Source organism: Salmo salar, chromosome 18, assembly GCF_965601325.2.
Source record: "Salmo salar chromosome 18, fSalSal1, whole genome shotgun sequence".
In the NCBI taxonomy this organism is placed as follows: domain Eukaryota; kingdom Metazoa; phylum Chordata; class Actinopteri; order Salmoniformes; family Salmonidae; genus Salmo; species Salmo salar.
The window spans coordinates 77,157,369-77,171,160 of record NC_138308.1 but is presented as its reverse complement, the minus strand read 5'-3'; the positions used below and the strand labels follow the sequence as shown (position 1 = coordinate 77,171,160).

Here is a 13,792-nt window from a genome sequence, read left to right as displayed (position 1 = left end):
ATTTTCCTGCAACTTTCTGAAACGACACAGCCCACTGGGCACAGACGACAATTCAACGTCTATTCCACGTGGGTTCAACGTCATTTCAATGAAATGACGTGGAAATAACGTTGATTCAACTAGTGTGTGCCCAGTGGGAGGAATGTCACTGTCTGTGTGTTGTGTATGTCTAGTCTTCCCTTTGTGTATCCATTAGCGATAATGCTAACAATAACCATCTGCTGGTAGATGGAGAGGCTTTCCCACAAAATCTTCTCAAAGAAATGTTCATTCATTATATCATGATTATTTGCATCAATCCAGTCGCAATTTGCTTTGCAAACTCTGCATTCACATGAGGGCTACAGAAACACCGCTAGCCAAACAACAGTCTATGGCTGGTGCACACATGCATTAAAACGACAACAACACCACAAATGAACAATGTCAGAGATTTTTCCCAGACCTCAAGTGGTACACTGATGTGGTTTAAGCATTGTTGTGGACAAAACAATAAAATTGGATCTTCTATAAAAAAAAAAGTGTGATTTTGAGGGTGAAAACCTGCCTCGGGAACCAGTCAAAAATGAAAACAGATTTTATAGGGCCCTATATAATGCAGCATTTATAATACACTGGAACTCCCAGGCCAATTCTGCCAAATATGTACAGTTGAAGTCGGAAGTTTACATACACTTAGGTTGGAATCATTAAAACTCGTTTTTCAACCACTCCACTAATTTCTTGTTAACACACTATAGTTTTGGCAAGTCGTTTAGGACATCTACTTTGTGCATGACACAAGTCATTTTTCCAACAATTGTTTACAGACAGATTATTTCACTTATAATTCACTGTATCACAATTCCAGTGGGTCAGAAGTTTACATACACTAAATTGACTGTGCCTTTAAACAGCTCTGAACATTCCAGAAAATTGTGTCATGGCTTCAGAAGCTTCTGATAGGCTAATTGACATCATTTGAGTCAAATGGAGGTGTACCTTCAAACTCAGTACCTCTTTGCTTGACATCATGGGAAAATCAGAAGAAATCAGCCAAGACCTCAGAAAAAAAATTGTAGACCACCACAAGTCTGGTTCATCCTTGGGAGCAATAGGTACCACGTTCATCTGTACAAACAATAGTACGCAAGTATAAACACATGGGACCACGCAGCCGTCATACCGCTCAGGAAGGAGACGCGTTCTGTCTCCTAGAGATTCATGTACTTTGGTGCGAAAAGTGCAAATCAATCCCAGAACAACAGCAAAGGACATTGTGAAGATGCTGGAGGAAACAGGTACAAAAGTATCTATATCCACAGTAAAATTAGTTCTATATTGACTGCTCCAAGACTGCCATATAAAAGACAGACTACGGTTTGCAACTGCACATGGGGACAAAGATCGTACTTTTTGGAGAAATGTCCTCTGGTCTGATGAAACAAAAATAGAACTGTTTGGCCATAATGACCAACATTATGTTTGGAGGAAAAAGGGGGAGGCTTGCAAGCCGAAGAACACCATCCCAACCGTGAAGCATGGGGGTGGCAGCATCATGTTGTGGGGGTGCTTTGCTGCAGGAGGGACTGGTGCACTTCACAAAATAGATGACCCACTGGGAATGTGATGAAAGAAATAAAAGCTGAAATAAATCATTCTCTCTGTCACGCTCGTCGTAATGATTGGACCAAGGCGCAGCGTGAGTAGCGTTCCACATCTTTATAATAACATGAAACTTCAGCAAAATACAAAAAACAATAACTGATCAAACGAAATGTGAAGACAGTGAAGTGCAAATAGGCACATACACAAAAACAAGATCCCACAAACACAGGAGGGAAAAATAACTACTTAAATATGATCCCCAATTAGAGACAACGATTACCAGCTGCCTCTAATTGGGAATCATACAAAAAAAAAAAACATAGAAAAATAAACTAGAGCACAACATAGACATAGATATACTAGATCACCCCCTAGTCACCCCTGACCTACTACACCATAGAGAAAAAATGGCTCTCTATGGTCAGGGCGTGACACTCTACTATTATTCTGATCCTAACTGACCTAAAACAGGGAATTTATACTCGGCTTAAATGTCAAGAATTGTGAAAAACGGAGTTTAAATGTATTTGGCTGAGGTGTATGTAAACTTCCGACTTCAACTGTAGATACAAATGGAAAACTCACTTCATTGTCTTAAGAAAATGCTATTTGCCCTATATTTAGACCAGACCTTCAAATATCTGAACTAGGCTAACTTTCAATTCAATTCAAAGTCAGTATTTTCAAAGATCTATTTTATTTGAAAAGACAAGTAGTTGAATATTTTAATGTATTTGGAAATAAATGTGGAAATACTCAAATACACTGACTCAAATAGACTACCATGTATTTAACCCAGGTATTTGAAAATAGTATTTGGTAGACTATTTACTTTTTACAAATAACCATTACTTAAATAAAAGTACTTGTTTTGGGCTGTGTATTTGAAAATACTCAAATACACAGAAAAATAAGTATTTTAAATACCAGATACTGTAAGGACCAACGCCGGAGATGAGAAGCAGGTACGGGGAGTCAACAGTTAATCGGGAACAGACGTGAATTTCATAATAAACTGCAACATCCATGAGAAGGCAGTTACTGATACATATGATGCAATTGGCAGGATGTTGCCTAATGTTCAACACTCTGTAACACAAAATGTACAGTTTCTCTAAGTCCTTTTGAGTCGTGTCACGTTGAGAATTTACTTACATCTCTTCATAATTTCCCTGTCAAGATGGCACCCGCGGCCACTGTGTGACTAACTGTACCGAATGTCATATCTAGTCATCTACTCTAACAGGCCTTGCATCTATCCAACCGTCTTATTATAGATGTCGAAGGCAAATAATCCTGCAGAAACAGAAGTGTGAATTACTATGTGTATTATAATTAATGCCATTTTTTTGTAGGGGATGATACATTTTTGAGGGAAAATCAAGTCTGAAAGTTAAACGTGAAAATTACAAACTTCAGAAGCCTTTTTAAATCTCAAATACACCTTCACGTTTAACATGTGCTGCATTGGAAGGAAAGTTCTCCTGCAACAGGGTGATCAAATTAAGATCCTACATCTGTACCAAGTAAAAAAGAAGCGTACAAATACACAAGGCAAATAAATGCATTGCAGACGCTACGCACTGACTGCAGTCAGCAAAAAGTACAAAAGGATAGTAAAAATACTGGTAGCATATAAATAGGTGTCGCCTGGCTATGGTTTCAGGTCAGGGATTCAATGACAGAGTAGACTTGTTCAGTGTGTGGTGTCCAGGTGTGTGTGTGTGTGAGAGAGAGAGAGAGAGTGATGGATGGACAGAAAGAAAAAGGGTTTGTGTTTGTATGTGTGTATGTACTGTATGTGTGTGTGTTTGTAATATAACTCCAACAACAAGGATGAAGAGGGAGGGGTGAGGAGGGGTGAGACGGATTAAATACTTCTAAACCGCCTCGGATCAACTTTACTCCATCACTCACTGCAGCACTTACCACTGGGTGAGCAGCCACCACAGAACAGAGGCCAGACGTGTGTGTGTGTGTGTGTGTGTGTGTGTGTGTGTGTGTGTGTGTGTGTGTGTGTGTGTGTGTGTGTGTGTGTGTGTGTGTGTGTGTGTGTGGGAGAGGGAATGAGTGAGTGAGAGCAGTAGATTTGGGTGAATGGGTTCTTATTTTTCCCTCCCTCCCGAGTCCCAACGGTGTGTGTATATATACGTGCGTCCGTGTGTGTGTGTGTGTCATGTGGTGTGTGTGTGTGTGTGTGTCGTGTGCCCCAGAGCAAGTGGTGCCCATGACTGGTTAAGCACCTCTCCAGAAGTTCCACAGTTGGCATGGGGCATTGAGGAGGTGCCAACATGCCATGTCACCCTTAGGCTTGCCAGCAGGCACTACAGCATTACAGAGCGATACAGGACAGTGCCATGCTACTAGCGTGTATACCACTATGACAGGCTATGCAAATGCAGGGACCGAGGTCATATAAGTATGTAGGTCATGATTTTTTGTTTCTCACTAATCCTGAGTTTTTATGCTGTCCCTTCAGAGACTTAAAAAGATTTATTGAATTGAAAAGATTGCAAAGTCTCGGATCCTGCGTCAGTAGTTGGGTGAAACTCATAGAGGGTAGAGGGGTAGGGGACAGGTAAAGGGGCTAGGGGCCCGGGGTAGGAGCTTGTTGTAGGGGCTAGGGGCCCGGGATAGGGGCTAGGTGTAGCAGCTAGGGGCCCGGGGTAGGAGCTTGTTGTAGGGGCTAGGGGCCCGGGATAGGGGCTAGGTGTAAGGGATAGGGACCCGGGATAGGTGTAGGGGCTAGGGGACCCGGGGTAGGGGCTTGTTGTAGGGGATAGGGACCCGGGATAGGTGTAGGGGATAGGTGTCAGTTTAGGGGGTAGGGGCTAGGTGTCGGTTTAGGGGGTAGGGGCTAGGTGTCGGTTTAGGGGGTAGGGGCTAGGGGCCGGTTTAGGGGGTAGGGGCTAGGGGCCGGTTTAGGGGGTAGGGGCTAGGTGTCGGTTTAGGGGGTAGGGGCTAGGTGTCGGTTTAGGGGGTAGGGGCTAGGGGCCGGTTTAGGGGGTAGGGGCTAGGGGCCGGTTTAGGGGGTAGGGGCTAGGGGCCGGTTTAGGGGGTTGGGGCTAGGTGTCGGTTTAGGGGGTAGGGCCTAGGTGTCGGTTTAGGGGGTAGGGGCTAGGTGTCGGTTTAGGGGGTAGGGCCTAGGTGTCGGTTTAGGGGGTAGGGCCTAGGTGTCGGTTTAGGGGGTAGGGGATAGGTGTCGGTTTAGGGGGTAGGGGATAGGTGTCGGTTTAGGGGGTAGGGGCTAGGTGTCGGTTTAGGGGGTAGGGGCTAGGTGTCGGTTTAGGGGGTAGGGGCTAGGTGTCGGTTTAGGGGGTAGGTGTCGGTTTAGGGGCTAGGTGTCGGTTTAGGGGGTAGGGGCTAGGTGTCGGTTTAGGGGGTAGGGGCTAGGTGTCGGTTTAGGGGGTAGGGGCTAGGTGTCGGTTTAGGGGGTAGGGGCTAGGTGTCGGTTTAGGGGGTAGGGGCTAGGTGTCGGTTTAGGGGGTAGGGGCTAGGTGTCGGTTTAGGGGGTAGGGGCTAGGGGCCGGTTTAGGGGATAGGGGCTAGGTGTCGGTTTAGGGGGTAGGGGCTAGGTGTCGGTTTAGGGGGTAGGGGCTAGGTGTCGGTTTAGGGGGTAGGGGCTAGGGATCGATTTAGGGGGTAGAGGCTAGGTGTCGGTTTAGGGGGTAGGGGCTAGGTGTCGGTTTAGGGGGTAGGGGCTAGGTGTTGGTTTAGGGGGTAGGGCCTAGGTGTCAGTTTAGCATTGGTCGCCTTTTTCAAATGACCACGGATAGAGGTACATTATGAAACGTTGTAATGTGGAGGTTAGGGGGGCAGCCCGAGGCATGGTGGTGAGACGGCTAATAGAGTGTCACATGGTCTTCCTGAAACATGTTGGCATGGCCTACAGGGGGATTGGATTTCCACCATCTGACTTTACAGGAAAACCACTTCACATCACTCATTGGTAAACACATGCACTCGCCCCATCCATCCTACTCTGTTTCAAATCGCCTTTCTCCTTTTTGAAGAAGCATATGTGCAGGACACCGTAGTTGAAACATACATAAGTATGAGGTAACCCTAAACACAGACGTGTGTGTTTCAGGAGGGGCCACGTGTTCACAGTGCACTTCCCATCTAAATCATTTAAAGCTCCCATTAAAAAACACATAAACGGTCACAGGCATGCAGTCGTGTGCACTGTACACTACACATGACGTACACACCCACGAATAAACTCTACATAAACAGACAGCCACTCACCACAGCCTCTCACACACCACACGCACGTACACACACACACAGTCTCGTATAACTAACCTTGTTGGGAGACACAATTCAGTTAGATTCAAAATCCTATTTTCCCTAACCCTAAACCTAGCGCCTATAACCTAATTCTAACCCTAACACTAATTCTAACCTTAACGCCTTCAAAATAACATTTGACCTTGTGGGGACTAACAAAATGCCTCCCAGTTGGTCAGATCTTTGTTAGTTTACTATTCTGGTCCCCACAAGTATAGTTAAACACATCCACCCCCACCCCCCCCACACACACACACACACACACACACACACACACACACACACACACACACACACACACACACACACACACACACACACACACACACACGCACACACACACGCACACACACACACACGCTGGAGCTTGCCAGAAAGAAATCCCCACAATTACCATGGATCAGAGTTAGTTTACCTAAAATCTTAGGCCTACATAAATGCACAGACGAGACTAATAATTGCTTCCATACCGCGTCGTAATCCACGGATCAGTCTGTACTTTTGGGTTCTTCACACTTCATTCACACTGGCTATCATTCTATTCCTATCTGGCATTCGTTCTCTCTATCCTAGTCGCTTTCCTCCATAAGAGGGGTACTTCCCATGCACTCCCAAAATCTATTTTTATCTGCCTTCTCTCATCGTTCCGGGACAGAGCGAGACACAATGGGAAAACAGAGGGAAGAGAAAGAAAAGAGACAGAGAGAGGAGAGAAAGAGAGGGGGAGAAGAGCAGAAAGAGACAGAGAGAGGAGAGAAAGAGAGGGGGAGAAGAGCAGAAAGAGACAGAGAGAGGAGAGAAAGAGAGGGGGAGAAGAGAAGAGCAGAAAGAGACAGAGAGGAGAGAAAGAGAGGGGGAGAAGAGAAGAGCAGAAAGAGACAGAGAGAGGAGAGAAAGAGAGGGGGAGAAGAGAAGAGCAGAAAGATGATACAAGACAGAAGAGTGAAGAAAGAACATTAGAAGAGGAGAGAGAGAGGAGAGAAAGAGATGAGAGAGAGAGAGAGAGAGAGAGGTGGGACGAGAGAGAGAGCGAGAACACGTTTTAGGGGAGAGGGGGAGCTCAGTTCAGTTCAGTCCAGCCTGGCCCAGCTGAAGGGAGCTGGCAACCTACCACGGCAGAAACACCCGAACAAAAGGATCATTTATTGGAGAAGGAAAAAGGGGGAGGCGGAATGGACTGGAGGGATGAAGGGAGGAGGGGTCACTGTACAGAGGCATTTGGGAGCAGTGTGAGTTAGTGAAACGCTGGCCCCCTCTCAACATTCACAGCCAACGTGTAACATTCTGCCCCATGCTGCCTGGCTTACAGTGTGAAGGCCATGCTAACATGTTCCCAATAAGGACCCACTGTGGAGGGCTAAAATCCTCCATAAAGGCCCACAGTGTGAAGGCTAGCGACTGCTAACGCTCCACAACTCAGTACTTTAGTAGTTAGTACCGGCTTATAAATCCCCACTCAGAGTTTAACTGGGGTCTATCTATACAGATACAGTGGTCGGGCTTCTCTAATGAACCAGCTCAGGCTAAATCAGGGAAGACGGGCTTCTCTAATGAGCCAGCTCAGGCTAAATCAGGGAAGACGGAATTCTCTAATGAGCCAGCTCAGGCTAAGTCAGGGAAGACGGAATTCTCTAACGAGCCAGCTCAGGCCAAGTCAGGGAAGACGGGCTTCTCTAACGAGCCAGCTCAGGCCAAGTTAGGGAAGACGGGCTTCTATAATGAACCAGCTCAGCCTATGTCAGGGAAGACGGGCTTCTCTAATGAACCAGCTCAGGCCAAGTCAGGGAAGACGGGCTTCTATAATGAACCAGCTCAGGCTAAGTCAGGGAAGACGGGCTTCTCTAATGAACCAGCTCAGCCTATGTCAGGGAAGACGGGCTTCTCTAATGAACCAGCTCAGGCCAAGTCAGGGAAGACGGGCTTCTATAATGAACCAGCTCAGGCTAAGTCAGGGAAGACAGGCTTCTCTAAGGAGCCAGCTCAGGCCAAGTTAGGGAAGACGGGCTTCTCTACGGAGCGAGCTCAGCCTATGTCAGGGAAGACAGGCTTCTATAATGAACCAGCTCAGCCTATGTCAGGGAAGACAGGCTTCTATAATGAACCAGCTCAGGCTAAGTCAGGGAAGACAGGCTTCTCTAATGTGCCAGCTCAGGCCAGGTTAGGGAAGACAGGCTTCTATAATGAACCAGCTCAGGCTAATTCAGGGAAGACAGGCTTCTCTAATGAGCCAGCTCAGGCTAATTCAGGGAAGACAGGCTTCTATAATAAGCCAGTTCAGGCTAAGTCAGGGTAGACGGGCTTCTCTAATGAGCCAGCTCAGGCTAAGTCAGGGTAGACGGGTTTCTCTAATGAGCCAGCTCAGGCTAAGTCAGGGTAGACGGGCTTCTCTAATGAGCCAGCTCAGGATAGTTTAGTTTAGTTTATTAATTCGACCATTTAAAAAAACAAGCAAACATAAAACTTGAAAAAGCCATACATGCACATCAATGGAGGATAACACACAATAAAGTCTGGGACTTATTTCCATTGTGGTCCTCTTGAGACAAGATGGCTAGGCAAGATTGAACACAGTGAAACACAGTATGGCATTAAGATAATAAAATATAAAAACAAAGAAGAAGAACATCTATCTCATCATTGCAGTTAACATCAAAGGGGTTATTCATATGGGCATAGAAGACATCAAACATATTTTTACTTTATTTTTAAAGCTGCCCAGAGAGGACGTAATTTTTATTGGCAGAGGCAAGTCATTCCATTCTGAGGCTCCAGTATACAAGAAAGTACCTTTCCCAGCATTACTCCTGAACCTGTATAAGCACACATCAGCATCATCTGATCTAGTGCTGTGATTGTGTGTATCCCTAACACGAGGAAAATAATCACTTAGATACCTGGGCACAGAACCATAAATACTCCTGTAAACCAAACCTCGTCTAATCTGGGACAACCGAGCCTCAACAGGCAGCCAGTTTAGTTCCAGAAAGCAGCTCCTGCCTATGTGAGTACGTGGACTCACCTTCAATACTACCCTGATCGGCTTATTCTGGCCTAACTGGAGCTTCCTCTTCATAAGTTTAGATAAGCCCCCAAACCAGGAAGTACTAGCATAGTCAAAATGGCATTGAATGAGGGCAGTGGCTAGCACTTTCATGGAGTCCTTATCAAGCAGCTTGGACTTTCTAGCCAAAAACTTAGTCCTGGCATTACCTTCCCTAGCACTTTATTGGCCATGCTCACACCTTCCAAGCTTCCAGGTAGCTAACAGAGGTTTTAGTAGTCAGCACCCCACCCCCTAACTCCAAAAATAATTGCCTCAGTTTTCCCTAAGTGCAGAGATAGCTTATTATCTCCAAGCCATTTGCTAATGTTAGTAAGCTCTGTGCTAAGTATGCTCTCCAACATAGTTGTACTTTTGTGAGACACCAGAAGTGTAGAGTCATCTGCATAAAGGAAAAGACGGCATGAACAAGCATCTTTCATATCGTTAATATATAGTAAAAACAGTAGAGGCCCAAGCACGCTCCCCTGCAGAACGCCACAACTCATTGGTTTTGCCTGAGACAGTGAACCATTAATCTCTACTACTTGCTCCCTACCTGATAAATAGGACTTTACCCAGCCTAGAGGGATACTGCTTAACCCCAGTGCCTCCATTTTGGAGATTAGGAGACAGTGGTTAACTGTATCAAATGCCTTTTGTAGGTCAAGCAGTACCACTCCACAGAGATTTCCCTCATCAATTTTAGGGAAGACAGGCTTCTCTAATGAGCCAGCTCAGGCTAAGTCAGGAAAGACGGCCTTCTCTCAGAGAACGTTTGTCTCCTTCTCAGAGAAGATGTTTGTCATACATGTAGCAAAACGCAAGGCTAGTGTAGAATTTGCTATTAACTTTTTTCTAAATGGATATTTTCCGTTGATAAAATTGCATAGAATGTGCAGTCTTGAGACATGAAAAAAATCAATAAGCACATTTTCATGGAATAAGAATTGTTTTAATAGGTTGTTTCAGCCTTATGCAACCGCTACAAATGAAAATTGAATTTTAAAAAGGTTTCATATTGCTCTGCCCTTTAGACAAAATAGATTTGCAGATAAAACCATTGCATGTACTTAGCTACAGATAGCAGCCTAACCATATCTTTGATTTAGGCTTAAATAGACAGTAACAAATAATCGATTGGTTTCTGTGTTTGTGTGTGTGTGTGTGTGTGTGTGTGTGTGTGTGTGTGTGTGTGTGTGTGTGTGTGTGTAATCCGGCGCCAGGTGGGCCTGAATATGAACATAGATGGACAGAACTGCTCAGTTTCATGTGATTATGTAAAAGGCCACTGTTTCATCTGAATAATCTCGACAGTAGCAGCAGGACACAGCGATGGAGGTGGGAGAGAGAGAGAGGTGGCATAAGAAGAGGCTCAGGGGAGCAACCAAAGCTGCACACAAAGCTTGAGAGAGAGAGAGAGAGAGAGAGAGAGGAGAGAGAGAGAGAGAGAGAGAGAGAGAGAGAGAGAGAGAGAGAACATTTAGACTACTACCTAAATATGGCAAAAGGAGCAGACGTGAAAAACCAGTTCATCTTACCTGTACCATCCTTGTTTCCGTTCTGATGTGTTCGCAACTCCTCTGACTTGTAGAAGTCAATGCTGGCATAGGTGTTGAGGTTGGAGCCTACACTGCCCCCCACTCCAGCCCCGGACACCACCGTCCCGGCCCCCCCAGTCAGCATAGACGAGTAGAGGCGAAGAGGGTTGGCCTGGACGGTTGAAGAACCGTCTAGCGCTGAATGAGGGCTCTCTTTGTTAGCCAAGTCCAAGTCTATGTAGTTGAGGCCTTGCTCCATGGATGAAGCCTGGGCAGAGGGCAGGCCAGGCCCGGGAAGGAGGAACTGCGAGGGGAGATGCTCGGCTGATGCTCCGTTTCCCCACAGCACGCCCTCCAAACCCAGACGGCGAGCCACAGCCTGGGCGTGCTCCGGGAAGAGGGAGGTGACAGAGGAAGAGTTGGAGGAGGACGGGGGAGGGAGAGAGGGGGAGGGGAGGAAGGTTTCGGAGCAGTGGCGTCTGCGGCCCTGGGTGTCGGCCCGGATCACTTTAGCGCCGTGGTCCGGGTTGGGCCCGGTTTTGGCCAGGGGGAAGTCCAGGCCCAAGGTGAGGACAGGGACTGGTGGCTCGGGGCTGGCTGGGGAGGGGGCTTTGGAGGAGGTGTTATTGGACATGGAGCTGGCAACAGTGTTGTTGTTCAAGCTGAAGGCCATCTCTGTATAGTCCCCGCAGGAGGTAGGGGACTCTGATTGAGTCACCACAACGCGGGTAGTCTGTCTGTTTATCCTGGGTCCTGCTTCAGCCCCATCGGGTTCCCCTTGCTGCTGAGGGGACACCCTGAGCTCACCGCGGGCCTTGGGTGCCAGGGCTATGAGAGGGGGCGTAGGAGGGGTGGGGAAGGAAGGGAAGCCCAGCGGTGTCAGTGAGAAGGGCGAGGGGGACGGAGAGGGCCCCAGGTCCATGTTGACATACTCAGAGGCTGATGGAGGGGTGAGGGGTGTCAGGGGGGCCGAGGGGCTGCGGGAGAGGGGCAGGAACCCCCCCAGGCAGGACGCAGGCTGGTGTGAGGGACGCTGGCTGGAACCGCGAGGGAGGGACATCCCATGTCTGAGTCCCCTCCCTTCCCCACCTCCTGGCCCTCCTCTGGTGCTTTTCTCCCCCTTGAACTGGATGCTCACGTACTCCCCTGGGCTCTTGGGCTCCGGGTGGAGGGGGTTCTCACGGACCCTGGGGAGGGTGTTGGCTTTGGAAACGTCCACAAACAGGCTGACCGGCCGGGTCCTGGCTCCCCCTTGCTGGCCCTGCTTGGGGGCCGCCCGTCTCTGCTGGAGGAGCCCTATGTCTTTAGAGTGAGCTCCCCCACCTGAGGGGCCTGCTCCCTGGGAAGACCTGTCCTCATTCTCCCCTAGGCTCTCGCTGCTGGCCGAGCTGGAGGAGTATGAGGACGAGGAGAGGGACAGGTGACGACCTTGGACCGCACCCAAATTCGGGTCCTGACGAACACCCACTGCCCTGCCAACCCCTCTACCACCACCGCTCCCATTGGGCCTCCTGCCTCGGCCGTCCTCAAAGTGTCCACCAGGTGGCGTGTGTTTGTAGGAGCGGGGCAGTGAGTAGTAGGAGTAGACCATCTTGGGAGCCTGCTGAAGGGGATGGGGGTCTGTCTGAGGGGGGTGCTCGGGGGGAGGGGGGCTGCTGTTGGCCGAGCGGGCGCTGATGGGGGACATGTTCATGTAGTCGCTGCCCGCCCGGCTGTCCGCGCTGCTGCTGCCCACCCAGGCCCCGCCTGCCAGGCCACCACGCTGGTCCGGAGAGCAGCTGCTGTTGGGTGACATCATCATGTAGCCGTCTCCGGGAGGGGGCCGGATCTGTTGTGGCGGTGATACGCTGTTGTTGGGTGTCATGGCCATGTAGTCGTCCGCCAGCTTGGACTCGTCAGCAACAGAGGCGGAAAGCGAGTTGGTGAGGTTGACAGGGGGTTGGGTCACTCCTCCCGGTAGCATGGACATGTAGCCGTTATCCCGCACTATACCTCCACCTCCACCCAACTCTCCAGCCACATCCAGGTACCCCCCTCCTCCCCCCTCGCCACCGGGGCTTATTTCAGAGTCTCTCCGTGAAGAGGAGGAGGTGGTGAAGGACTCCCTGCTGGTGCTGCGTGACATGATGGCGTAGTCGGCCGCGTCCTCGTCCTGCTCCTCCTCCCCCCTGCGGGGCCGTGGGGCCAGGCGCTCCAGAGCCATGGGCGGCAGGGACGCCCGCTTGCTCAGCAGCTGCCTCTCAGCCTCACATTCCCGGCTGGAGGAGCGACGCAGGACCCTCCTTGTCTGGGCCTGGTGGGAAGGGGCTGAGCTGGATGCACCAGCAGGCAGAGAGCCAGATGACGTGGCTCCACCGCCACCTCCACCACGCTGGCCCATTAGGATGTAGTTAGCAGCCTCATCGTCCAAGGGTTGACCGTGGCCGCCCGACCCGGCTGACCCTCCAGGCATGTTGGGGAAGGGGGCCAGGAGGGAGTGGGAGGATTGCTCCCCAGGGCTGGAGCCGTACTCATCCGAGGAGCCATAGTCGCTGGGGGAGCCCGACACGGAAGCGTTGTGGGAGGGGACGCGGCTGTATGCACCGGCCCCTGCTCCTCCACCCCCTCCTCCGGTCGCACCCACCACTACCCCAAACTCTGAGCCGTGGCCGGAGCTGGAGGAGAGGCTGGGGGCCGGGGAGGGGGCTGGGGTGGAGACGGAGCGCATCAGGCCCATCGGGTTGTTCTTGGCCAGGGTGGGGGCCGAGCGGGCCGATTTGGACCTGAGGATGGGCGTGGTGGAGCAGGACCCGTTGGTAGTAAGACTGGAACTCTGCCCTACCCCTCCGCACGCTCCACCCACTCCTTCTTCACCTTTACCCCCGTCACTGGCTGTGCGTGACCTGGGGAAGCTGTGGCGGGGAGTGGGTGATGCGTTGGCACTGTTGCCCCCAGTTCCAGCCCCTCCAGGCGGCTCAGTGCGGGGCCTGCGGGTGAAGCCCACCTGGCTGGGGGGCGGGTTGGGGTGGTGGCGTCGCGAGGGGACGCTGATGGGGTTGGAGGCTGTAGCGCCCCCTCCTGGTCCGGAGTTGGACTGCGACTTGCTGCGCTGCCGGAACTCCTCGCTCAAGGCCTTCATGGCTTCCAGCAGCGTCTCATGCATGTTCTGGGCCACCACAGAGTCATCCACCTGCATGAGACAGAACACAGTTATACTCTATGGGTTCTCTTTTCCTTTCAGTTTAGCCAACATCAAATGGTCATGCATTAGGATGAATACACAGCTTGCCAATCAAAACCCAGTGACCATTCAGAGCTGTAACCCCAGAGACTAGGCCTGTGTTACATCTCATCT

At 49.9% G+C, this 13,792-nt stretch overlaps 1 protein-coding gene across 2 annotated transcripts in view; it reads right to left on the bottom strand.

Moving 5' to 3' along the window:
• The window catches only part of LOC106577633 (insulin receptor substrate 1-B), a 61,297-nt gene that overhangs the window by 25,673 nt on the left and 21,832 nt on the right, over positions 1-13,792 (bottom strand). Inside the window, exons 3-4 of one of the 2 annotated variants that reach the window (XM_014155926.3) lie at positions 10,459-13,627; positions 9,851-10,322 (exon numbers count right to left, since the gene is read on the bottom strand). In XM_014155926.3, coding sequence (XP_014011401.3) covers positions 10,186-10,322; positions 10,459-13,627 — 3,306 coding nt within the window. In that variant the 3' untranslated portion in view covers positions 9,851-10,185. Of the gene's footprint in view, positions 1-9,850; positions 10,323-10,458; positions 13,628-13,792 lie in introns of those variants that run through there. The other variant, XM_014155927.3, reaches the window with a different exon arrangement.